The 26919-nt window shown below is 42.3% G+C and overlaps 2 protein-coding genes across 12 annotated transcripts in view; one reads left to right on the top strand and one right to left on the bottom strand.

Annotated features, from left to right (window-relative positions):
• Window positions 1-523: 523 nt before the first annotated feature.
• Slc17a4 (solute carrier family 17 (sodium phosphate), member 4) lies at window positions 524-17654 on the top strand. Of its 7 annotated transcripts, none has more exons than XM_006516693.1 (12): window positions 524-607; window positions 6650-6767; window positions 8754-8953; window positions 9883-10116; window positions 10203-10290; window positions 10735-10821; window positions 12172-12290; window positions 12401-12562; window positions 13503-13635; window positions 13710-13857; window positions 14987-15077; window positions 16664-17654. In XM_006516693.1, exons 2-12 carry the CDS (start codon window positions 6686-6688, stop codon window positions 16676-16678), a joined length of 1359 nt encoding a protein of 452 aa, XP_006516756.1. In that variant the 5' UTR covers window positions 524-607; window positions 6650-6685; the 3' UTR covers window positions 16679-17654. The 7 variants fall into 7 exon arrangements, with proteins under 7 accessions (XP_006516756.1, XP_006516757.1, XP_006516758.1 ...); NM_177016.3 differs by having other exon boundaries at window positions 526-607; window positions 16624-17644; XM_006516694.1 differs by lacking the exon at window positions 12401-12562 and having other exon boundaries at window positions 16624-17654.
• A 2148-nt stretch (window positions 17655-19802) lies between these two features.
• Slc17a1 (solute carrier family 17 (sodium phosphate), member 1) overlaps window positions 19803-26919 on the bottom strand; it is a 28107-nt gene continuing 20990 nt past the window's right edge. For 3 of the 5 annotated variants that reach the window (NR_121611.1, NM_009198.3, NM_001170638.1), the window contains exons 12-13: window positions 22862-22998; window positions 19803-20239 (exon numbers count right to left, since the gene is read on the bottom strand). Coding sequence is in view for 4 of the 5 variants with exons in the window: in NM_009198.3 (NP_033224.3) it covers window positions 22864-22998 (135 nt within the window). In the remaining variant the exon portion in view is untranslated. The remainder of the gene's footprint in view (window positions 20240-22861; window positions 22999-26919) is intronic. The other 2 variants (XM_006516616.4, XM_006516617.2) reach the window with 1 other exon arrangement.

The raw sequence follows: 26919 nt of genomic DNA, 5'->3' as shown, positions 1-26919 counted from the left end.
TAAAATTAGTTCTATTAAACATGGATATGGTGGAAAACAGCCACTTAAGAGACAAGATGTAACCCTATCTATGAAGATTATTGTACTCCTGAGATCATAGATGATGAAGATGCCATTAATGAGCTGCTCAGAGGGTTGACCTGATAGCTTGGCAGGGAAAGATAAGTGTCATTGTGCTCAATAGCTTGAATTGTGACCTTGAGATCAACATGGTGGAAGGGAAAAACCCAGTCTTGAAAGCTGTCCTTTGACCTCAATAAGTGAAAACTTACCCACACACACTCTAACACATAAATAATCACATATAATGTAAAAGTTAAAAATGAGGCAAGCAAGAGTAGTAGCAGGACCCACAGAGAATCTGGGAAGATGTATGTGACTTCACATGAACTTCAAGTATGAGGAAGATAGAGTGAACATGGTCAGGTCATCAATTAAATAATAAAACAAAGTTAAAAATTAAATGGTTGAGCCAATAAAAGCCTCCATTTGGTAAGATAAAAGCTAAAGGCCCTGAGTAATAATTCACTCCTCTGGGTTAGACAGCTGCAGAAAGCTGAGAAACCGATAGGATCCCAGCCAAGAGCCGGCTCTCCGCCTTCCTCAGGTTTGCTTTCCAGTTCTTGCTCTGGTTCTGACGGTGTGGGAACGGACCTTTTCCTGTTGAGATTATAGGTGGTGTGCAGGACTGGGTTTCTTTTGGGAGATGGTTGTGAAAAGTGAGACAGGAGGCTGCTTTTTCCTAAAACAAACGAGGTCTATAGGAACTCCAGAAGGAGAGGGAGGGAGGAAGACAGACATGGAAGAGGGAGACAAAAGCCAGCGGTGGGTGGGTGGGGACAGGAAAGGTAGGAAACAGGGAGAAAGGGAGAGAGAATACTGTCTGAAGCAACTAGAAGGGAACACCAATCGTAAGGTCAGGTCTTGCATTTCTTAGGGTTACTGACGCTGGAAAATTGCACAAAGCACTCATGCATTTAACTTGTTTTTGTGAGATACACTAGTTTGTAGAAACAGCACTAACCAAACAGACTGAGGCAAAAAAACCAAACCAAACCAAACCAAAACACCCTGTTGTTTTAAAGAATATTTTTAATAGGCTTCAAAGGTCAAATTAACAAAAAAACCAGAGTAAACAGAATTTTCATGGGAGAATGGGGGACTGAAGCAAATAAAACCCCCTATGGCTTTATGCAGTGGTCCAGAGTGCTCTTTTCTTTTGCTGTCATGTTCCTGGGAGAGGACTTCCCTCTCAGCTCAGAGACAGCCACGGTATACCAACAGACTGGGTGGTTAGAATAGGCAGATCGTATGTTCTCACTGTCAGCCCCTTAGTTGTTATCATCTGTACTCTTCTGCTTCCTTCCTAACTAGGCCATTCTTGTTTTTCTTTCTTATCATATTGTACTCTGTGACTCACTGGAGCATGTGTCCTGCATGCTGTCTGTGGTCATGTCTTTTGCCCTTCAGCAGCCTTGTCCAACCCTCTTCCTCTAACTGACAAACTCCAGAGATTAAGGTCTTCTGTTTAAGTAGACGCAGAGCCACTCATGCGAGCAAACCTCCAGTCATGCTGGAGAAAGCCACGGAAGCAAGCCTTCCATTTATTGCACATATGTTTACTGGGTCAGTGAATGAGCCAGAGGCTGGTGAACTCTGAGGCATTGCGTCACTGCAAGGGTCTGGAAAGCTAGAAAGGAAAAAGCTGGCCTGAATCCTGTCTTCAGTTCCATGAGTGAGAGACTCTTCTGTCCAACCAGTCTCCCTAAGGTGTGAACAAGAGTCAGCAGATGGTTTTAGGTTTCCAAGCACAATCTCAGGCTTGACCCATTTCATTCTGCCAGTGTTGGTTTGGATTTAAGTTGTTTGTCAATTTTATTCTGAATTGCAGATGGTGTAAGCTGGAATCTTGTCGGTATCTGTCCACTTGCAGCTATAGTAGCGACACGCCTGGGTGTTAGGTAACATTTGCACAGACAGGGAAGCACAAACCCGACCCATTCTACATATCTTTAATATGAACATGTTTCATATTCCCTCGAGAGAAGAATGGCTTTGCTTTACCAGAAGCTCTGGCCACGGTACTTCCCTTTACATCTGCTCGGCCTCTCCGCTTCTGTGTTCATGGTCAGGTAGTAGTAGTAAGATGGCCATTTTCAGACTTCATAATCCCAGTTTCCTGGATAATAGGCCTAATACGATGGAGAGCACAAAAAGCCAAACTTCATCTAAAAACACAGCTTCTCCCAATTCCAGGCTGGACCCTGGAATGAAGGGGCTGTTTGGGTGCCCTTTGTTCGCTTTCTTTGTCAGCCACTCCCCTCTCCTCTCATCCTAACTAAAGCTTCTAATTCTCCCAGGGCTGGGCTCGGTCAATAGAGGCTGATGTAAGGCAGGCAGTATCTTTTTAACTGGGTGGATAGTCCTTGCTGCATCTTGTGAATATCCTGCTAAGGACTTCAGTGGTCTTTCCCTGAATGGCTAACTCCTGTCATTTCATTCTTTCCTCTGCTGTTGAGCATCTTGTGATTTCTCTCAAGTCATCCACTTCTTGTTGACATGGAACCTGTACGTCTTTCCCTAGCATTTTTTGCACCTGCTACTGTGAAGACATCACAAGCTTTCAGTGGGTACGGTCCCTGTCTGTAATGCTCACCCATAGCTATAGCTTGCACCCTCTGATTCAAAGACACATGCCTTTCTGCCTCTACCACTTACCCCTAACAAACTCCATGGGGCACATGTGTAGCCCTATAAATGCCCCCTTGCAGGTAGCCAGTATGAGTTGGCCCTGCCTCTCTTCCTCTTTCATAACATCTGGGTGGGTTATTCCTCCTGCCTTTTCATCTCAGATGCTTTGTGTCCCTGAGTTTGGTTCAGTAGCTTCTTTCTTCTGAGTCTTCTGAGTCTTCTGAGATGGTTGCCTCCAAGTTCAAGCCTGGATCAACATCTACTCTTTTCTTCTCAGTATGTTCAAACTGCAAATAAGAGTTCCATTACACACATAGAGAGACACACAAACACACTGACACGCTTATACACATGAGGGTGGCAACAGAATGAACAATTCCCACACCTACACTTTGTATTCAGTTTTTGAGGTGACTACAAATTTTTGCTACTATTGCTTTAACTTTTATTCATTCGTGTTTATGGTGTGTGTGAGTGTGTGTGTGTGAGTGTGTGTGTGAGTGAGTGTGTGTGTGAGTGTGTGTGTGTGAGTGTGTGTGTGAGTGTGTGTGTGAGTGTGTGTGTGTGTGTGTGTGAGTGAGTGTGTGTGTGAGTGTGTGTGTGTGAGTGTGAGTGAGTGTGTGTGTGTGAGTGTGTGTGTGAGTGAGTGTGTGAGTGTGTGTGTGTGTGTGTGTGTGAGTGTGTGTGTGAGTGTGTGTGTGTGTGTGTGTGTGTGTGTGTGTAGCCAGGAGAGGGTGTCAGATACTTAGGAGCTGGATTAACAGGTGGTTGTGAGCTTCCTTGAACTCAGGTCCTCTTCTGAAAGAGCAGCAAGTGCTTTTAGCCACTGAGACCCTAAACATTTATTTTTAATCACAGCAATATTTCACAAACATTGATTAGACACTGGCAATGAAGCAAAATTCCTGTGTAGCCATTTTTACATCTCTCTCTCTCAGCTTCAAGAGATGACAAGACTTATTAGATTAACGGACCTTAATTTTTCTTTCATAACTTTTAGCTCACTTATGTAGACATAAAATACGTAGTGTGTCTCTGTGTGAGTTTGTCTTATTTAATGTTTAGTTTTCTACAACTTGCTTTTTACCTAACAACTTTATTTGTTCTCTCATTTAAAAAAAAATCAGTTCTTTGAGAATTTTGTACAGTGTGTACCTAGCATAGATACCTCTCGTCCAACTTCTGTCAGATCCACTCCCCACTTGTCTACACTCAATGTTGTATTCTCTTTCTCTCTTTCCCAGCTGCTATTGATTGACACTTGTTCCTCAGCAAGGGGTGGGATTTCATGCACACTTCCTCTTTCCATTTAGTGCGGCTGCGCTTGCTCGGGTCCTGTGCACCCTGTCGTGAACACTGTGAGTTCATATGTGCTACTTCCTGTCATTTCTGGAAAACACTGCATTGTTTTCTTGTTGTCATCCACCACTTCTGGCTCTTAAATATCTGTATATTTCTTCTTCCACAATTATCCCCAAGCCTTGTGAGGAGGTGGGCATGATAGACATATATATCACATACACATATATGCATATACATACACATATATGTATATATCCCCTTTAGTGCCTAGTATTCGGCAGTCTCTTATTCTCCATGGCTCGATCAATTGTGTATTTATGTTTTACTACAAATAGGAGCTTCTTGATTAAAGTTGTAAAATTTATTAATTTATGGATATATTAGGCCATTAGGAGTTGACTTAGTAATATGTCCATTCAACAGAAGTAGTAGGGCATTCAACTAGCAGTAGGGCATATGACCTATCTAGTTACAGGTTCTTGGCTGGATAATGGTGCCAGGTATGAATTTTGTCTTATGGGATGGGCCTTAAATACATGCACAAAGTGATTGGTCATACCCATGATGTTTATGTCACTGTTGTTCTAATGAGCATGTGTGATTTGAATGAGAAGACCCAATGCTCTCAGGCATTTGAATACTTGATCTCCAGTTGGTGGCACTGTTAGGGGCTGATATGCCCCATGTGGCAACTCTGACTAAGGGCACTGAGGGAATGAAAAAGTGATAGGCACACCTACGAAAAAACTAGGGTCAGGTAATGATGGGTGTCAGCAGGGTGCCTGCACCTACTTCTTTTACAGCCCAGAACCTCGGCATGTTTAGTATGTACAGCAGAGGGGGTGGGGGGAAGAGTTAGCAAGTCTTGATAAGAGGTCTTTGTAGGAGGAGAGCAATCTCAAGTTATGAACATTCAGGAGGAAGTGCAGTTGCTAGTTTTCTATAAACATCTGATCAATCATTTATAAACATGTACCTGGATTGAAGAAAACTTTGCCAAGTTCAAGTCTCATCTATGAGGGGAAAGGCTTTGCCAATTTCCCATGGGTCTGAGGTCATGGCTGTGCTGTGTCAGCAGCAATCACCCCTCATTCAGGACTTGGTCCGTAGCGGGCTTCTTCTGCTCCCTATGGGGTTTAGAGGTGCAACCTTGCTGGAGAAAGTATGTTACTGAGGGCAAGCTTTGAGGTCTCAAGGCCACGTTCCACTTCCAGTTTGCACTCTCTTTGTGGGCTAAGATGTGAGCCCTCAGCTTCCTGCCCCTGCTGCGGTGCCTTTCCTCCACCACTGTGGATTCTCATCATCTCGAGTTGCAAGCTCAAATAGACAGTTTTGCTCTATGCAGTGCCCCAGTCATGTTGTGTTAGCACAACAATAGAAAATTAATCAATACAGAAGGTTTTGCTTGGCCAGTAGTTATTGCAGCTTGAAGAGGTTGCAGATGGGTGAGGTCGATGATCACTTTCCACTTCTGGTGGTGTGCATGGACACTTCCAGCACTCTGAAACCCAAACTAGGCCTGTTGTAAGGATTTAACCACTAAACTGTCTCTAGACCATCTTTAATTACTTTAAGCATGTGTGTATAATGTCTTTATGAATCTCCTGTATCTGAGGTACTTTGCGTCTGTGCATTAAGTCTGAAGATGTGGCTTAGATGGGCTTCTCTGGATGTTTATCTCTTTGAACCTCAAGCTCATACCAAGTTGAGTTTCACCTGCAGAAATTTGCTGTGATCTGTGTCTAGCCAAAGAACCTAGTTTACAATCCTTGATTTTTCACTAGAGGAACTAGAGTTCTCAATCCTCAATCTAAAGATAGTGCAAATTCAAAGCCCCAGCTCTTCAGAAAATTTCAGAGTTTCTATTTTTAAGCTAGAGGTAAGAAATAGTGTAGGCAGGGTCATATATTACAGTGAACAGAGATCCTGCAAGTTTGGGGCCTCTGGGGCTTCTGGCTGTGTGTCAGGCTCTTCCTCATAATCTCATTCCTGGCATGGACCAGCCTTTATCCTTCATAGTCAGTGGGCCACACCCCTGCACCACTGAGACAGACCCTGCCTCTATCACAGAAGAGTTAGTGTATTACTCTAGCTTTGGAGCAATTGCTAAAATGGACAATTGTCTGCCATATTTTACCTAGTCTAAGTGGGCTTGTTTGTTTGTTTGTTTGTTTCTCTGTATAGCCCTGGCTGTCCTGGAACTCACTCTGTAGACCAGGCTGGCCTAGAACTCAGAAATCCGCTTGCCTCTGCCTCCCTAGTGCTGGGATTAAAGGCGTGCGCCACCACGCCCGGCTTTTTTTTTTTTTTTCCTTCTAAGTGTTTTTAAGGGACAGTTTTCACCACCTCAGAAATTTTAACCTGTTGGTATCTCTCAGGTAAAATTTCAAATAAGTGGTTAAATATTCATGCCCAGCTGTTACAAGTACCAGTCTAAAACAGAGAACATAGAAACACAGAAAGAAATGCATAACTGATCTAGGCATTCCAGGCTAGATTCCCTCATCTCAAAGATATAGCAATTAAGACTTGGGATAACTATATTTTTCCCAAGGCCTCACATTTTGTTACTAATAGAGACAAGGATGGAGACTACATTGTATAAAATACAGGATGATTTCCTGTCTATGTTTGCTCTTACATGCTTTTATTTCAGAACATAGATGCTGGACCTTAGAAGAAGAAAGTCAAAATGTCTACTGGAGCAGACCTGAAAGCAAGAGAGGGAGACATTCCCAGTGACAACATGACCCAAGAACAATCCTTCAAGAAAGGTAAAGTCACACGTGGAACTCTGGGTATGAGAGAAGTAGGAGACACAACACCATAGCTTCCTTCCTCTTCATAGATAGCCCTTTTCTCACTGCTGTCGATAGTCAGCAGTACCAAGTGGTGGTGAAGCAGTTTTACTTTTAATGAGTTCACTCTCACAGGTAATCTTGAAGGCACAGAGAACAGGTAAGAATCATGTGGCCATATTGGGAAGTGGAAAAAAAAACCCAAAACAAATCAAACAACAACAACAACAAAAACAAACAAAAAATAAGCAAAAAGCAAAACAGTTCATCCATAAAAATCAAATGACTAACAAACCCAAACCAGCCTCACAGCAGATTCTAGACCGGAAACCGACCCTGGCCTTTGACTGTCACTGTCAAGATGGACAACTTACAACTTTCTCCCCACAAAGCTAGCAAGGACAGAATAATCTAATGTACATGGACTATAGATTCATCTCAATTACATACCTGTGACTAAGAGGAGACTGTTCCAAGGGTGCAAGGAGAGTCAAGTGTGAGCAAGCACCATCATAAGGCATTCACAGGAACCCTTCAGCTCTCCCCCACCAGCACGTGCAGGCTTTTGTACAACCCACATGAAGTGCAGAAGACACGGACACTGTGGAAACTTGCTGTTAGTACAGCATCTGGGATGGAGATCCAGGTGACCGATTCCAAGATTAAAAGACATCTGAGAAAACTCAGGAGCACTAAAATGGGGGTAAGATTTCATAGTGTAGTTGATATGTATGTCACACGCACAAAAAATGGACATAAAGGATTGTTTCCAGTGACTTCTGATCTAGCTGCTGCTGGACAAAATGAAAGGATATCAGCGCTGCAAACAGTAAAGCCAATGGTCTTTTCCCAGGATCTGTGCATAAATGTGTATGTATTGTATGCCTATCTGTCTATCCTCTATCTAATCAAAGCCCCAGGGGAAGAAGCATGACAATGACAGGCACTGAATATGGTCACACCTGTAGCCCCAACACTTGGAAGGCTGAAGTTGTAGGATCTTGAGTTTGAGGATGGCCTGGGCTGTGTAACGAAACCCTGCCTCAACAAAGAATTAAACAAGGGTGATAGTAAAATAAATTTAGTTACATAAGCAACACAGACTACTTGATAAAACTTAGATGGGACTTAACTAATGAGTTCAGTTTCATGTTGGAGTTAGAGAAAAGATTTGATCTATGGGTGAAACATGGAGAAGACAGCCTGGTCATCCTGTTTAATGGAATATGACATGAAAAGAACAATGACCAAAATGCCACCATAATTTTTTTTCAGATGGAGGAAGGAGATTTCTCAAAGTTAAGTGGTCTTAGACTTAGGCCAAAGGCGTTATCTGTTAATTTTTGAGTTTAACAAGTGCATCTCTACACAGTCTCACTTGTTCCCTGGCTGACGCTGAGAAGCTGTAAACTCAGAATTTGAACAAGGTGATCACATGTTACCTCTAGATTTCTCTGCCTACTAGTTGCGGTCACACTAAAGTGATTGGAACACAGGCAAGCTATGCACAAGTCTAGATTACGATGTTAGGATGAAGACCGATACACATCTTCAAACTAACACTAGCCTGCCACTCAAACTACGACCAAGCTAAATATCTTACTGCTAGTTATAAATGGCACTGAGTCATTTCAAACCCTCCTGAGCACTCAAGCACACATGCATGTGCACATAAGCAATCACAGCTTCCTGACAGTTCTTGTTCTAAACCTGTTCCTGCCCTTGATGGCTCTTCCAGAGCCCCCAAAACCTCATCTCTGAGGCTGACTCTCCATACATTCTTCAAGGCTCTGCTTCCAAGGGAAGTAGCCCTTTTGGGAGAATGGGGCCTCCCGTAGAACAATGTCTGGTCTCCCTATAATTCTGAGATTCAAGAGACATCAGTCTTCTGCCTCCTCCAGTCTTAGAAAGTATAAGAAGAAAGAAGACTGACCATATAAGTTTTATTTCTTCTCCTTTTAGGCTTCTGCTCACTGCGGCATGGTCTGGCCTTCATCTTGCATCTCTGTAATTTTTCTATTTATACCCAACAAATGAACTTGAGCTTTGCCATAACCGCCATGGTGAATACCACAGTAGCATCCAGCCAGCTCAATGCTTCCACAGAAAGACCTCCCACTAACTCCCAGGATGTCTGGAATGAAACACTGCAGGAATCTAAGGTAGTGGCCTGTTTCGTGAGTTTCTGAATGATTTCTTTGATTCAAGGGCCATCTTATGATCCAATGAAATTCCTTTAGCATGAGAACATAAATGTGTATCTGAGGAAATTTCATCTCTCTCTTCTTAGTGAGTGAAACCATGGCTAAGTCAGAATGAAGCACGGTTAATCATTCAGTAAAATTAAAGTCTTCTTCCATAAGGATGTAAAATCTTATAGAACCACAAAACCAACTTCACAGATTATGTCTGTTCTCTTCCACATGATGCTCAATATTTCAGTATGTTTCTTTCTTTATGAGCTTTTCCTTCCGATGTATCTATCTATAATATACAATACATATGTATATATAAGGTATAATTCATATAGACCCTCTATGTACATGTATATGATATATATGCATATGCATGTACATGTATACACAAACACATATATATATGTGTTTACAAAGTATACATATGCTTTGCCCTTCTGAGACAGGGATTTTCTGTTACTGTCTTCAAACACATTATCCTCCTGTTTCAGTCTCCCAAGTGCTGGGATTCTATGCATTTATCACCACACCCATCATGGTCTCCCTTACTTTAATTGGTCAGTTACTTGTGTCAGGGTGATAAGGAAGAATATGATATTCATATCCTTAGCTTTTTTTTTCATTTATGAAAGTGGTGGATTGGAAGAATTGGAGAGAGGTTAAAATGAAGGTTTGACTTGCATTTTGTTTCCCAAGTGAATTTTGTGGCTCACTGTGAATAGTCAACAGCTGAGCCAGGTGTGAGGCACGGCTATAATTTCAAGACTCTGGAGGTGGGAACAGAACGACTAAGAGATAAAGGTCAGACTGGGTTGATGAGAACCTGTCTCAAAAACAAAATGAAATGAAACATGTCACCTGTTTATCCAAACAACGAGGACCCCTTTATCCCCTAGGCTCCTGTTTATGACTGGACACCTGAGATCCAGGGGATCCTCCTCAGCTCCCTCAGCTATGGATCGTTCATAGCTCCAATCCCCACTGGCTATGTGGCTGGAGTATTTGGAGCCAAGTACGTGGTTGGTCTGGGCTTGTTAATTTCTTCAGTCCTGACTCTCTTCATTCCACTGGCAGCTGATGCTGGAGTAGCCTTGCTCATTGTCCTCCGGGTCATCCAAGGCATGGCTCAGGTATCAAGATCTTTACCAAGTATAACTGGCATAGACCTATGTTCTAGAATGATCTGATATCTCTAAGAATGGAAAATTTCCCCCAGGTTATGGTATTAACAGGTCAGTACTCACTGTGGGCCAAATGGGCTCCCCCACAGGAAAGGAGTCAACTCATCACCATCGCTGCATCAGGTAACTGGGATATTAATCTCATTTATAAGTACTGTCCAAGAGAATACTCGGCAATGGCCTATTGTGAGAATGAAAGTCTATATCCTAGTTACTCCTCACTTCTTAATACTTGCTTTTAAGAACTAGATGATCTTTTGTGATCAGAACAGCATGTTAATAATGCACCAAAAATGCTTGTAATTTTGCCTACATTCATTTATTTTACCCTCACAGGAACCTTATAAATCATCTAAGGAGTAAGTACATAGTGTAGAGGATCCGAGACACAAGTAGATTGATAAGTGTCTGAGATCACACAGTCCTTGAGTGAGAGAGCAGGGTCTGTATTGCTGTAGTCTGGATTTAAGCCCATACCCTCAGTCACTGTCACTCAACTCTGTAGGAAGCATATTGATTCCCAAGACCAACTTTCTTACCCATAATGTCCTTGTATCTTTTGCTCAGGGTCAATGCTTGGGACCTTCCTTGTCCTTATTGCTGGTGGTCTTATTTGTCAGGCCCTCGGATGGCCTTATATATTCTACATCTTTGGTGAGTTTGTTCTTTTCTAAAATCTTGAAATGTTTCTCTATGAATGATAAATGTGTCTCTGGTTATTGATATTCTAATAAATAGTATATATGTGTAATTGGCAATGTCCAAAATTAGTCAAGGTATAAATCTTGCTGATTTATAAAAGAGCATTTGAATTTTAGTATTCTTGGAGCTGGAAAGATGGCTTAGCAGTTAGGAGCACTTGCTGCTCTTGCAGAAGACCCTGGTTCAATTGAAAGGCCCACAAGATAGCTCAAAACCACCTTTAATTCTAATTTTAGGGTTCCCAATGCCCTTCTCTGATCTCCAAAAGTCCACATACACATATGCAGACAAAAAAAAAAACCCATATACATAAAACAAACCTGAAAAAAGAAACTAATATGAGTTTTAGTAGTCCAGATAAATAGCTGAGGGACATTATGACTTTAAGGACATCACCATATGGCTCAGTTAGTAATGCGATTGCCATGGAGGCACAAGGAACCAAGTCTGATTCTCAGAACCCATGTAAAATATTTTGGTATCGAGGTGCACATCTGTAATCTTAGCACTGGGGAGGCAGAGACAGGCAGGACCCCACACTTGTTGCCAGCCATGCCCATTCTCCTTGGTAAGTCCTTTGGAAATGCTGTGTCCAAAGACCAGGTAGGTGACCAAGGGATGACAGTCAGGTTTAATGAGCCAATTGCCACTCAGTACTGATGCTGTTGAGTTCTCCAACACTGTTCTAGGGGCTGTATTAGATCAATTTTGTTTGATGATGATTAATTTTATTCTATGTGTAGTGCACATAAAACAAGAAAGATAAGAGAAAGACAAGAAAGTGTTCCATGAAGATGAGAATTTTACAGTACAAGCAGCCAGAGGAGTGCAGGCTGGTGCTTAGCCATGAAGGGGAAGCACACCAAAGCGTAAAGCCATGTGTAGATCCTCAGTGTAACGTGTGTGTGTGTGTGTGTGTGTGTGTGTGTGTGTGTGTGTGTGTTTCAAAGCCTCTGTGAACTCAGTGGTTTGAAGCAGAGGTTATTCTTCCTGAAGTCCTACTGAACACCTGGGGGCGTTCTATTCTCTGTTTCTCTCATTTGCCATAGACCGTGGATTCACTAGAGCACATTTCTTCCTAGAGGACAGCGAACAAAGTGTCTCTTAAAGCCTGCCCTAGGGCATGGCAAAAGCAAGTTGTATGAGCAAGACCAAGGTCAAGAGCTGGGGAAGTACCTTCCGCTTATGACAGGGCCATTCAAGGGTGCATTTGGGGGTGAGAGCAAGATATCAGCACTGGTCATTCTGTCAGCCACAGTAGTCATCAAACTGGTCTAGTGCTGACTGGACATTCTATCCTAGGTGGAATTGGCTGTGCCTGTTGCCTGCTCTGGTTCCCTCTCGTATATGATGACCCACAGAATCACCCCTTTATCAGCACTGGTGAGAGGAGATACATCACATGCTCACTGGCTCAAGAGGTACACTGAGGAATTCCCTTGTCAGGTCCCTATCCCTGGGTGTCTCCAGAGTGTAGCAGGGGAGCTCCTATCGTGTGATGGAGGGGATAATCCCATGGTTTTTCCTTTAGGATTGCTCCCTGGGCTGGTCTCTTCCCATTAAAGCCATGGTGAAATCTCTCCCGCTTTGGGCCATTGTAGTTTCTTACTTCTGTGAATACTGGCTGTTATCCACAGTAATGGCATATACACCCACATATATCAGCTCTGTACTTCAAGCAAACCTCCGAGATGTGAGTACAAAGAAAGCTGACCTAGCTATTGCACTTCTCTATCTGATCTCATTCATGCCCTGACGATGAGGGATCAGGCCAGGAGCCCTCATAAGAAATGCAGATAACTTGGATTCACATTGATCTCCGTGTGGTCCACTTGGCACTTGGTCGGAGGTATGGTTCCAAATCGGGTCATAGTGTCAAACTTTTAAAACTCTTGTGCAAAAGTTTATACTTAATGAAGTCAACATTTATAACAAGATGCTCTATTGACAGCATAAAATTTTTAAAAAGATTGATAAATTATAATATAATAGATTAATAAATTCGGTTGCAAAGAGGATGCTATTAGATTTCTCTTTTCTTGATTCCCCCCCCCGCCCCCCGAGATAGGGTTTCATTAAGTAGCCTAGGCTTGCTTGGATTCACTATGTAGCCAAGGCTAGCCTCAAAATACAGGTCTTCTTACATCCACCTCCCCCGCTGTGGGGATTATAGGTATGTACCACCAAGTATAGCTCACATAATGTTGAAAATAACTATAAGTGATCTTTATATATGAAAAGAACATTTTTCATTTTTTATTAAAAATTAATGAAGCCAGGAATGGTAGTACATGCCTTTAGTCGCAGCACTCAGGAGCCAGAGATTGTAAAGTATGATGTGTGAGTTTGAGCCAACTTCCTCTATATAGTGAATTTTGGGTTAGCTATGGCTAAATAGTGGAAGGTTCTGTCAAACAAACAAACAAACAAACAACCCCCCCCCCAAGACCGTGATTGAGTGTCCAGAATGAAATTTAAATTAAAATTGTAGTGGCAAAGATTTAATTTACATTGAAAGTGATACGTATAGAATGCAAAACTGCAGACTTGGACCGTCAATCCGTCCAGGACCAGTCAGGTCCCAGACGGGGAAGTGCTGAGGACACTTGTATTTACCTGTCCCCAATCTCCAGAGTGGAATCCTGTCAGCCCTGCCGTTCATGTTTGGCTGTGTCTGCATCATCCTTGGGGGCCTACTGGCAGATTTTCTGCTCTCCAGGAAAATCCTCCGACTTGTCACTATCAGGAAGCTCTTCACTGCTGTAGGTAAGGGCCCGACTGGCTACCGTGGTTGTGGGAGCCCGGGAGCCCACTCCTTTATGCCTTTTGTTCTGCTGCAGGGGTCCTTGCCTCATCTGGAATCCTCCTGCCCCTGCCTTGGGTCAGATCTAGCCGCAGCACCACAATGGCCTTCTTGGTACTGTCTTCTGTCTTTGCCAGCCTCTGTGATTCAGGAGCCCTCATTAACTTCTTGGATATAGCTCCACGGTAAGGACCCTCTTGCCTCTTTCCCATAGAAGCTCGGTTCAGGTCCAGGAGCACTAGCTACCCTTGTTCTGATGCAAAGATAAAGGGTAGTGTATGCATCAGGTCACAGGGCAGAGTAACATCGGTGCTACATCTCCATAATTCCTGGAAGGGACCCTGGGCTAGTCCACAATTGTGAATGGAGCCAATCCTAGCTGTGGCCATGCAAACACTTTACACGTCACATGTCAGTCTCTGCCAAGGAATGATGCTGCAGGTCCGTTGGATTGGCCACTGAAAGCTCTCAAGAGATCCCATCATGGAGGCCTATGTGAGGCTTAAATGAAGAGAAACCAGGGTTGGGAGGGATGTCTCAGTGAGTAAATGCTTACCAGGGAAGCATGGGCAGTTGAGTTACGTCCCTAGAACTCACATTACCAGATGATAACATAAGAAAAGCCAGGTGTAGTGGTGCGTGCTTGTAATATCAGTGCCATGAAGGTGGCAATAGCCCTGTGGCTTGCTTGTAGCTTGTCTAACCTACTGGACAATTTCCAGGCTACTGAAAGACACTAATTCTAAAAGAAATGGGGATGTCACTGGAAGAATGACACCCAAAATTGCCTTCTGGCTTCCATGTGCAATACAGATAAATGTGAGCATACTGACACATATGTGAACACATATATATCCACAAAAAATAAAAGAAAAAGAAAAATTACTATAGAAAAAATCATTATGTCTGGTGCAAGTCACTCCAGAAACAATCGAGACCAGACATAAAACTCCCAGAGTCTAACTCTTGCAACAGGATGTATTTCATCCTCACACAATGGGCCACTAAGATATGTGGGAAATAGGCTGGTCTCAGAGGATAAACATCTTTTACAAGAAGGTCTTTAATTAATAATGAGGAGACTTTTGCTTCTCCAAACAAAGCTACAATATTGGGTTCAATAGTAAGAACTAAGAAGTTGACATGTTAGCACAGGCTATCCCCTGAAAGGCTGAGCCTGTAGCACAGGATTATAAGGATATAATGATAGCATATTGTGTTCAGGTTTAATGTACATCATTAAGAATCCTAAGAGACAAGCATAGAGATAGGACAGGGCAACCAAGATGCTCACGTGTGGCTACACCTTCCCAGGTATGCTGGCTTTCTCAAAGGATTATTGCAAGTCTTTTCTTACCTAGCTGGAGGCATAGCTCCTACTGTTGCTGGATTTTTCATCAGTCAGGTAAGGCCGAACATTGTAAGGGATATTAATAAAAGGAACTGATGGTGGTGGTTAGTAGAAGCTAGTCTAAGGCTCAGTGAGAAAAAAAACTCCAAAGCTCATGAGTCTGGAACCCCCAATATACCTGCATTCCCAGCTTAATTTATGTAGAGAAATTCCATATTCCATGGGTGTGTGCGTGAGAGAACACTCAGTGTAGCGAGTTTACAGTTTGTGAATTTATACAAGATGAACATCTCATGTTAAAATCCAGAGTTGCCAGTAATATTTATGGCATTTCTCCTTCAGTATCATCTGATCACCCGTCATAGTTTACCTCAAACTGAGGGGGTCTCAGGATTTCTGGTAGGCTTTCAGTGCTAATATATCTTGAATGTTCTGGGCAAACAAGGATGGAGTAGTTTTTCTATCTAGGAAGCTAACAAGTCTTTGGAAATGGCTGTACAAATGGTTTAGTGAATGGAAGCAGCGTGAAAAGCTCCCTGCAGCTTACACCTGCCTTCCCAAGTGTTCGCTCTGCCACGCATGAGCCATTTGCCCAGAGCAGAAGCTCCGGGAGCCTGGTGCTGGGATGCTGCTTTCTAAGTCTGAAGCCTTCCATCCGGGAACAAACACCTTGACATAGTTACAATATACGAGGCAAGGCGGTGCATGTTTATAATCCCCGCACTTGTGAGGCCAGTTTGGTCACGTTGTTAATCTGTCTCACAAACAAATCCTTGAAAGAAGAGAAGGTTAAAAAAAAATAAATAATTAAACCCAATGACTTGATCATTGCCTAAGAATTATACAGATATAAATTTCAGATGGAAATGGATGTCTGTGACATTTATAAAAATCCTCATTTTTAACTTGCCCATGACTGTGTGTTAGTAACTCAGGGAAAAGGCAGGAGATTAAGAAAAGATTTTTGTTTTAATGAAATCAAATTCCCTCTTGCTTTTGAAGCTTCCATTCCTTCCTAGTCTCCGAAAGCACACTGCTAGGGATTGTTTAAAAGGTAATTCTCATAGAGGCTTTGTTTCTCTTGCCACTTGACTGACTGATCAGTACATTCATTCATTCAACAAACTATTAAATATTAGCATGTACTAAACCAATTGTTTTAGCAAACAAACATACAAAAGTCTCCCAGTCGTACCCCATGAAATCCATATTGAAAAAAGAAATTGACAGAAAACTAAAGTGAATTACAGACATATTATTCTGAAAAGAGAGAGTAGGAAACATGGCTGATTGTGTGTGTGTGTGTGTGTGTGTGTGTGTGTGTGTGGTCAAAGAGGAATCTTTGAAAAGGTGACATTAAACAAGTGCTAGAGTAAAAGTGAGAAAGTGACTCAAATGATGGGAAGTGCCTTTAGCAGAGGGAAGAGGGGGTATGTGGTCCTGGTGTGGGGCATGCAACATTCTATCCCAGAAGCAAGATGGGAGCCATGAAGGCTGAGCTGAGATAGAAGAAGGAACATCAAGGTGTAGAACCACAACTGTTCTGAGCCAGGGGCAAGAAGCAAGCCACCATTACTAACAGGTAGCTTCCTGTCTCCAGGATTCAGAGTTTGGCTGGAGAAATGTCTTCTTCCTTGCAGCTGCTATTGATGTAGTAGGCCTGCTCTTCTACCTCATCTTCAGCCGGGCAGAGGTACAGGACTGGGCTAAGGAACCGACATTCACCCATCTCTGAGCAACGTTAGTGATGAGTAAAAAAGACTTGCTTTTGTGCCCACTGGACAGCTAAAGCTCTCCTACTGGAAGAGGCTTCATTTCAGGATCATTTAAGAGACCCTGGCTGTGTGATACTAAAGGTATTTTTTTCCATGCCTGGAGATTTCACAAAGGAAAGAAAAGACTGGTTATTTAGAACTGTGTGCTCCTGAAATCACAGGTTCTACAAATCCTCTATACTTTCCCCTGTTGCCATGGGACTGGAGGAGAGTTTGCCCCGAAGTACAGCAGTGACGAGTTGGAACCACAGGAGAATGATACCACGAACTCTAAGCTGTCAGCAAAGAGAACCGACAGCCTGGAAAACAGGATGTTTGTGAGCCGGAAGTTCTGCAGCTGTAGCCAAGTGAGGAGGTTAAAGAATTACTGTGGCTCTTGGTGCGTGTAGGATGTCTAACTGAAAATAGTCAGGATGAAGAGCAATAAAAAAATTAATCCATCATGCAAAAAGCAATGAACTTTCTTCAACTAATACAAGAGGAGTAGTAGAATCTAGTCATTCCAGACAGCTTTCTGTATGTGGATCCTGGCTTTGGATCAAAACCACTTCTGCAATAAGAACACCAACCACCCAGGCACTCTCTGGAGTCCACTGTTCTATTCACATCTTTCTTCTTTCTGACCACTTTAGCCTGGGTCCCTCATCTGTATGTAGATTTGTGCAAATCCCTTATGTCTTAGTCTTAGGGAGTAGAATTGCCTTGTGTGTCTCTGATCTCCTCAGGTACTGCTTTGCAGCATCATGGATACCCTATGCCTGTTTCTCTGATGCTTACAATCGCAGCCATTGTTCACCAGGCCTCATTTGATGTAAAATGTCTCCTAAAAATGTATGTGAGACCCGTGCTTGCTTCACTTCATTTCCAATGTCTCTTTTCATTAAGAATCCACACAGGTGACACAGGAACAACAAAAGAGAAGAGAAATGCTCAAACACTAAATGAATATTAATGGATACATTAGTGTGTATGGAAACAGGTCAGACATCATAATCATGAACAGCTTGTAGTAGTTCATTATCACAGGGGGATATGTGACTTTACTAAAAGTATCACAAGGGAGTGCGTAGTGATAGCTGTGCAATATGTAATAAGGAGGGGCACATCTTACTAAAATAAGGAAGTGTCATGCTCTAATTTAAGGGTGGCCGCCATTACACAGCATCAATTGAGCTGGAATCTGAAGGTCACTTCATGTAGGAGCCTGGTGCTAGGGATGTTCTAGGAAGACCCTCTGGGAAAATCTGCAGCATATAGAAAGGTTTGGTGCAGGAGAGAAAAATCGGGTGAATAAGAACAGAGTGGGCTATGAGAGGTTCTAGAAGTATGGAGGTCAAGAACACACGTGGCGCTGTGGACCCAGTGAAGAAAGAGTGTTGGTCTTTACATTGAAATCAGTGGAGGTATTTTAATGGGAAGGGACATAATCAGGTTCTGATTTTCAGTGGTCACACTGCATAAGAAAGTTGGCTTGGGGGGTTCCAGTGCGATCCCAGGAGTGGTGGTCCATTGCATGGGTTGGGGGAGGTAGTAGGACATAACCTCACATTTCACTAGATTCTTATATAGCCCAGGACCATCTGCTTCTGGGTGGTCCTGACCACAATGGGCTGGATTCTCTTGCACCAGCTAAAAACACATTATAGGCTAATCTACTTTGATCAATGCTTTAATTGAGACTCCCTTTGCAGGTAGCTCTAAGCTGTGTCAAGCTGACAGGTAAAGCTAATAAAGTAAAGGGAAAAAGGAACCAATTTTGTAGAAACCCTGGTAATTTAGGTTGCAGTTTACCATGTCTGGATATCTCCTCTAAGCTCTGCACAAAATTGAGTACTCTCTTTACCAGCAGGGCTGCCTTTTCTCTGACCTTGTCTGGTGAGCCCAATTCCCCATACCCTCTCTGTGGGGATGGTCGTTTAGTCCTTGGAAGACCTAACAAGTTAAACTCTTCTTTCCTGGATAAGAACCCACCCAGCAAGTACCTGGGATCCCTGGAATGCCTCTCCATGCAAATGAGGCATTCCCAGTACTTTAAACTCTAACCAATGATTTCACAATTACCCTGAAAGCTTCTTTTCACTCTCCAAGTTTCATATTTAGTCCTTGTCCTCCCCTGAATAAAGTATATGCATACAAGTCCAATTTGAATAATGATATGTGCACAAGCTAAGATAGTTTAAGAAAGACAGAAGGCCTTCTCCCTGCCAGTACTCTCTCCCAGACAGACTAGGATCCTCCATTCCAGACTCCACCTCATCCTTCCAGCCTGGGGCGTAGGGGCAACAGAACACCATAAGGGAGAAAGCAGCACATCAGAACCACAGCTGGCCCCCAACATGCATACCACAAATTTTGCCCCAAATTTATATGCCTTGATTTCAGAGCCTACAAACTCTTCTTCTTATGGTATCAGGAACTTAGATGTGACACCACCACCCTCTTTGGCAACCCTGGAACTGACCCAAGGCTCATTAAGGCACAGAGTCAGCTATCCACGATCTTCATCAATCCATCCTTTTCCCTCCCATGGCTCTTGAATTTCCTTTTGTTTGTTTGTTTCTTTCTTTTTTTACATTTTTATTTCATGCATACAAGGGTTTTGCCTGCCTGCATGTCTAGGCACCATATGTTTGCAGTGCCCATAAGGGCCAGAAGATGGATGGTGGTTGTTAGTTGCCATGTTCATGGTGGGAATCAAACCCAGGTCCTCTGGAAGAACAGTTAGTCTTCTTAGCTGATGAGCTACCTTGCCAATCCCTGTCTTTTGTTTGTTAACCAATCATCTTTAGGTCCTGCATATAACAAGCTTGATTTCTCCCAGAGCCCATCAATGAGGAAACTGAATTTTTTTTTTGTATTTTCTTTTCAAATGGGCCATCCTGAAAGAATACAAATAATTTGAGATTCTTCAAATAGTTCTCATATTTACAACAAAGAGGAGTAAATGTTGAAAATTATTTTAAAAAAATGGAAAAAAAAAAACAAAACAAACCACAAACCAAAATACTTTTCCTGAAGTTGTAGAGTAAAATTTTGTCTTATGTTTGTTTATTAGATCATAGAGGAAGACATAAATAAATCCTCCTTTAAAGTCAGAAGTATAACTTGTTACATACAATACACAGTGCAAAAGAATCACTCAGACAGAAGTGGGTGCGACTGAGCGTTCAGGAGCCTCATGCTACCTGTCTCCAGGTGTTCACGACTCTCCCAGGACTGCAGTCCCATGAAGGATCCTCTTTCTTTCTATAAGGATGCTGACCTCAGGCTTCTCAGCTTCTCCTTTTTCTACTAACTTTTGTAGAAAAAGGAAACAAAACACAGAGAGATGTCACTGAAGAGTCCAACACTTCAGAGACATTAGTCTAGGCTAGAAGATTTTTCTCAAGTTGTCTTTCTTGTCCAGTGAAAGGTTATCAATGCCATTTTCACATGTCTTCCCTGTGAACATAAAGATAAATATGACTGCCAGGTGTTCACTTGTCACCTTCCTCTGCCCTGCTGTGCCCTGCCCTGCCCTGAGAAATGTATGTGTTAATATATGAGCATCTGCAGCATTTTGTAGGTCCATTCTCAGGGCACAAGGATATTCCATACTATGTGTTGAGGCTGCATCTTGAGAACAAAACAAGCAAATTAAAACCCCGCTATGTCCGTCAGAGTTGGCATGCCTGCAGTTCCATATTGCTGCTCTCAAAAGCAGCACATTGCATTTATAGTGATAATAGGTTCTCTCTCTGTGTGTTCCCAAATTTCAGTTCTCAATAAACGAATTTGTCATTAAGAAAATGAAAATAAAGCTTTTCTTGGTGATTCTCAACCAAACACACACTCCAACTTCTGTGTCCCTACACTGAAGCACCTATCTGAGAACCATCACTGCCACCTAGGCGTTGAGAGGTTGCTATTGACAGACTAGGATGAGCCTGGCCTTTGCCTGTTATCCATATCAGCAGCTCTGGATTCATGCATCCTCCCCAGAACCTGGGATGCAAAGTCAGACTGCACACACAGGGCCCCAACTGGAGCAACAACGAAGAAAGAGCACATTATTCTGTTCTGTTTTGTTTTTGTGGTTGAGTTCTTCTGTTTGGTTGACTTGATTTTGTTCTTGTTATTTTGAGACAGGGTTTTACTGTGTAACCCTAGCTAGCCTAGAACTCACTTCAGAGACAGTCTCACCTCAAACTCACAGAGATCATGCTGGCCTCTGCCAAACCAACAAAGACAAGCAGCAGATAAGAGATCTGTCTCTTGTCCTTTGAATTCAGTTTTATAACTAAAGGTTCTTAGCAGAGCAACTAGAGAAGAGGAAGGAAAAAAAAGTTATCCAGATTGAAAACTGGGGAAAAATTATTTATATTCATGGAGAGCAAAATTATTTAACCAGAAGTTTGACAGTATCCACCAAAACCTAAGCTTAATGAAACTGTAGGGCAGGAAATGTACACAGGTTAATTGTACTCCTATTGCATTTAATACAAACACTAAACTGAGAAAATAATTCCATTTAAAATGGAATTTAAAAATCAGGCACGATGCTGTACATTTGTAATGTCAGTGTCTAAGCGGCCAAGGCACAAGGATCTCATATTCCAGGCTAGTCTGCCTGGACTCCAGTGAGCTTGAGGCCTTCCCACACCACACTGGATCAAGTTCTTACACAGGAGTTCTTGGGTAACACACTCTGACCAAAGTAGATATAAAAGTGCATTAACATCAACAGCAGAACGGACTGACGAGCAGTGGCTTGTACATACCATTGGCTTATCAGCAATTGCATCTCCCCTCCAAACAAGCAGCCAAGAGCAGCAACAAAACCTCTTTGATTCCATACTTCTTTCCAAGAGGCTGTTTCTATTTCCTTACATCACATTCTCTCCCTTCCTTCCCTCTTCCCTTCTTTCTTTCCTTCCTTCCTTCCTTCCTTCCTTCCTTCCTTCCTTCCTTCCTTCCTCCCTCCCTCCCTCCCTCCCTCCCTTCCTTCCTTCCTTCGTTTTTCTACTGATAAAGCAAACAACAGAAAACTACAGAAACCTCTTTGATTCCATACTTCTTTCCAAGAGACTGTTTCTATTTCCTCACATCACATTCTCTCCCGAAAGGACCTGACTTTGATTCCTGATTTTGATTCAATGTAAAAGTGCACACTATTGGGACACAGGCTAGGAATTTAAACACTGTTTAAGCAAAGACAGGAAGATCAGTGGGCCTGATTGGCCAGCCAGTAGACTCTATTGTGCTGGAGGCCAATAAAAGATCTGGATTCAAAAGAGGTGGGCAGCATAAGAATGACGTGTGAGGTTGTCTTTGGCTTCTGTACACAACAGCCATCTGCGTGCACAGGAGCCCTGACACACGTGCACTCGCTTCCCCCATGCATAGAAAGATAAAAAGCAGGCTCACAGTCTTTTTGTCTCTCCTTTTGTGAGACACTGATAGATAATGGCAGTTACCACAATGGCCTCTTGATTCAATGGGGCTTAAAAACAGAACTATTTCACAACTGCCAATTCTAATCCACGAGTCATTTCTTCTCCTGGCTACTCACCATTCGTAGTTTAAATGAAAAGTGACGTGCCAGACTCTCTCACCTTAGGTGACCTCTTCTCTTCATCATTCCCTCGAAAGTTGTTTTAGCCTGGATCATTTTTAGGACAGCTCTTGCCTGTCCCAGTGGTGAATTTTAGATACCATATACTTTAAGTCCTAGAGAGCACTTTGCAGAGATATTATTTCCTTCACCTCAACACCTCACACTTCCTAACCCTTATCCTATGTTCCTGAAGGGTATTCCTCATCTCTCTTGCATCTTTCTTCACTGTTCATTTTTCAAGCTCAGTTTCCTAAATTTATATAGCAACTCTGATGTCTCCTCAGAATTCCAGAGCAGGCTACCGCTGGGCGGTGGTATCAGGATTACTGGTTCAGAATTAGCATGCTCCCCTCCCCCAGCCTGCGGCTCTGATTGCTCTCTGTCTCAGCAGCTCATCTTCAACTGCTCTAATCTGCCCCCCCCCCATCTTCAGTTTCAACGCTGTCCTTAATCTGACAATGTCTCACCTTCACAGTCGTGTGGTTTTTATTTCTTTAGCCCAGTCCTGAATTTCTCCTTTAGCAAATAGAAAATAGAAAACCAGGCATGTCACATTAATGCCTGCCATCAAGAAGAAAATTTTATGCCAAGCATATTCCGGATCCTGAGGGATTAAGATACAAAGTAAGTATGAGGGACGGATCTTGGTCTTCTGTCTTATAACACTTAAAATAAGCATTAAAGTAATTTGTAGAGTCAACACAGGCCACTCAAGCATTCAAACATGTATAAATAACCAAGAAATTCATCATTTCACTCTACACAAGTACTTTGGTCTTTCTATATATACAATTCTGTTTTTACAAGCCATTAATATACCTCTTTCTCTCCCCCTCCCCTTCTCTTTCTTTCTCTCTGTCATTGTTTTGTTTTTGAGACAGAGTTTCTCTGTGTATCTCTGGCTGTCCTGGAACTTGCTCTGTAAATCAGGCTGGAATCAAACTTAGATATTAGCTTGCCTGCCTCTGTCTCCCAAGCACTGATATTAAAGGCATGTGCCACCACTATCTGGCAATGTACCTGTTTCTTATAATTCATGTATCTTTTTTTCTCATGATATATTATTTTAAACTTTCCCTCTCTTTCAAGATATCTTACATAGACAACAGTATGTTGTACCAGATAAGCACATATAGACAGGTGTGTAGAGAGAAAGTGTGCTTTCAAATGCATTTGGCAGATTTAAATAATTTCTGTGCTCTATAACTATTATTTTTAAACAACCTATGTGCGATATTATTATTTTCCTGCAATGCCTCTCATATTATTTCATATTGACTATGGCAGTATTCTGATACAATTAGGGAAAAGCACTCTAGGTTTTCTTCTTCAAGGAATTTTTGGTGTTTGATGTGGTGGCACATTCCTGAGATATCAACATTGATGAGGCAGAGGAAGGCAGAAAGGTGCAAGTGAGAGCATAGGATAGGATACATAGTGTGTTCAAGGTCAGCCAGGCCAACCCGGTGAGATCCTGTCTCAAACAAAAACCAAACCCCAAAACAAACGAAAACCCCAAACTTCCCAATTATTCTTAGCCCTTTGTGAATACACACATGCCAATTCTATAAAAACATTATAATTACTCACAGAAAATAATTTAAAGTTTTGATTTGGACTATATTGAACCAGCAGATTTTATAACAAAATTAGAAGGCATTTTACAATTTCTAGTCTTTTAATATAAGAAAACAGTGTATCTTGCTATTTATTAAATTTTTAAATTTTTCTGTAGCATCTATCCCCTGGTTTTCTCCATAGATATGTAAATAATTAATCACTATATAATTCTTATTTTAGGGCTATAAATAATATACTAAACTTATTTTGTGTTATTTGTGCTGATATTTAGAAAATAATCCATACAGACCATTGATTTATGCTATTTACGTATTTATGCTGTATCAGAAACCAGGTTACCCCCACGTGGATGTGTTTTGCTTGGCTTCCTTGGGCTCACTGGGAGGTCTCAGCACTCCTGATATGCCTCAGATTTGGGTGGCTTTTTTTCTGCCACCCAAATGACCATAGGCAGAATTCAAGGATTGGCTACTATTTCTGGTCACCCTTTTCTTCAGATGCAGCCCTTAGAAAATCTCCAGTTAAAATGTTTGGTTTATTGGGGTCCCCATCCTTCATCTTCTGGAGAGCATTCCCAAATTCAAAAGTCCTTTTTCCAATAGGAAGAAAAAAAAAAGGGCAGCCATTTTGGCCAATTCCTTAAGTTTCTGCTTCTTGCAGACATGGCCTGCTATTACTTCTGTATCTTCAGCTTGCTCAAGTTTAAGGAAAACTCCCCTTCCAGTTTCCAGCTTAACAACTGTTTACATTAATAAAATTAATTGGAACCATTCACTCTTCCACTGTTAGAAGCAGAGGCCTTATAGGCTCCTTTTGTTTACATTATGTCTGATATTTCTATTTTTAATTTGTTATATTGTTGACCACAAGGGGTAGATAAGACAATTTGACACCTGTCATGCTTCTGACATCCTTTGTCTCTACTTTCACCTCTTTAAATGCCTGCATCACTTCTGATATCTTTGACGCTCTCATTCTGTGTGTGTGTGTGTGTGTGTGTGTGTGTGTGTGTGTGTGTGTTTGTTTCACACTTCTTCAAGTGGTTTGTGATTTTTTCCCCCAGTTTTGTGCCATGTGTCCTGAAACCCCATGGAGCATGAGTTCAGGATGTTTCTCTAGAAAAACTGAGTTTGCTCCAACTAGAAAGCTCAGGTCTTGTAGAACAATTCTCTGCATGAGACATTTAGAAGAAATAGGGTTTGATGGGGCTGGAAAGATGAGTTAGAGGGTAAGAGCACTAGAGGCTTTTCCAACGGACTGAGGTTCGCTATTTCTAACACCCACTTGGTGTCTCACAATGGGCTGTGACTCCAGTTCAAGAAGATATTACCTTCTGTTTCAGACTCTGTGGCCCTCAGGCATATATATCGTACGCAGGCACACCCATACACATAAGATTAAAAAAAATGTTTTAAAAAATTTGGGGAGGAACAGGATTTGAGTATGGATGTCAAACTCTTGTTGGCTCATTGTTTCATGTGCAAAGGGGACATTTTATTCATTTTTTCTCTTCTCTCACACTTACGCAAGGGCAGGATTTCTTCCTGGGCAGAGACAACTTTGCAAACTTCTGAAATTTTATTTCCTCACATTTGAGAAGTTAGCAGAAAAGTTTGCTCAGCTGACAATAATCAAGAATTGAATGGACTTGCAGGAAGAACGGGTGTGACTGGCTCTATGCTCAGCAAGAGATCTGACCCCCTTTTGCCTTGAATTTCCCTTCTCTAGTGAGGTCATGGCCCCTACCAAGGAATTTCTGTAGTTCTGCCGGTGTCTTCTGCCTCTCTGACATCATATATTTCGAGAAGCAGGATTTTGGAGGCTCCTCTATGAGCAATGTGGCCACGATGTGTGCTGACCACCTTACCCTGGCCCATACTGTGTGTGTGGGAACAACCAAAGGAATTCCCAGCACAACTTCTCCACTTGGGAGGTTTCCCTCAAACAAACCAGTTTATGAACTAGTGCAATTGATGGGGCTGGGGGCTGGGGTAGACGAGGAGCCTTTTAGAGTCTACACTGTAAATGGTACTTTTGTTCTCCATGTTGTAGAAAGGAATCTGCACGTGCATGCTATCAATAACTTAGAATGCACACAGTGCTGGCAGCTGGCTGCTCTGAGTTAACACTCCAGCCCAGGTAAAGGAGGAACACATGACTGACATAGGCAGCCACTATTCAGACTCAGCGTTTAAACAAGTGCCTGGTCTCAGGCTCCTAGAGAATAAGGGGAAAGTGCAAGGCACGATACCCAGAGAGGTCCAGCCATCACAAGGCTCAGCAATGTTGCTGATTACCTGACCAGCAGGGCAAGACTGACCTCCAGAATGATTGACTGCTTCCTGTAAAAGCAGCTAGTGGCAGTTTTCCCAAGGGTATTGACCCGCTGCCTTCTCATATGACTGAACCCCACTCTGTAAGTTAAGGGCTACTTGAAGATGCAGTTCCTGCCTCTGCTCACAGTTTCTGTGCTGGCAGGAAGCATGAGCTGTGGTATTGCGGATGCAGAATGAGGTGCAGTCATTTCTCACTACACATTTAAGCCAGCATGCCCATCCTGGCTCTGCCATTTTTGGATAATTATTTGTCCATTCATCCAAGGCAGCCAGTGGCCCTATGGTAACTCACCTGTCTGGGATCAATTTTTCTGAGTGTCTAAAATGTTCTCTTGTTTTTTTCAAGACGAGGCATGTATTTTAAGATTTATTATTTGTGTGTGTTGCAGACTGTGTGTGTGTGTGTGTGTGTGTGTGTGTGTATACATACATGCATGTGCCACAACATGAATATCGAGGTCAGAGGAAATGTTTGTAGAGTCCGTTCTCTCTTTCCACATTTATGTGGATTCTGGGGTTCAAACCAGGTTGTCCGATAAGCACTGTCCCCACTGAGCCATCTTACCAGCCACAAACATGTATTATAAGTAACTTTAAATTGGCAGAAT

The sequence above is a fragment of the Mus musculus genome, chromosome 13, assembly GCF_000001635.26.
Source record: "Mus musculus strain C57BL/6J chromosome 13, GRCm38.p6 C57BL/6J".
Lineage (NCBI taxonomy): Eukaryota > Metazoa > Chordata > Mammalia > Rodentia > Muridae > Mus > Mus musculus.
Note: the sequence above shows the minus strand (reverse complement) of the source record. Positions and strands in the feature narration are given on the sequence as shown.

Coding starts and splice junctions, on each gene's coding strand:
- Slc17a4 (NM_177016.3), top strand. CDS start 6,686: ATGTCTACTGGAGCAGACCTGAAAGCAAGAGAGGGAGACATTCCCAGT. Junction 12,291..12,400: donor CATGCTCACTGGCTCAAGAG/GTACACTGAGGA, acceptor TTTTTCCTTTAG/GATTGCTCCCTGGGCTGGTC. Junction 13,858..14,986: donor TTCTTGGATATAGCTCCACG/GTAAGGACCCTC, acceptor ACACCTTCCCAG/GTATGCTGGCTTTCTCAAAG.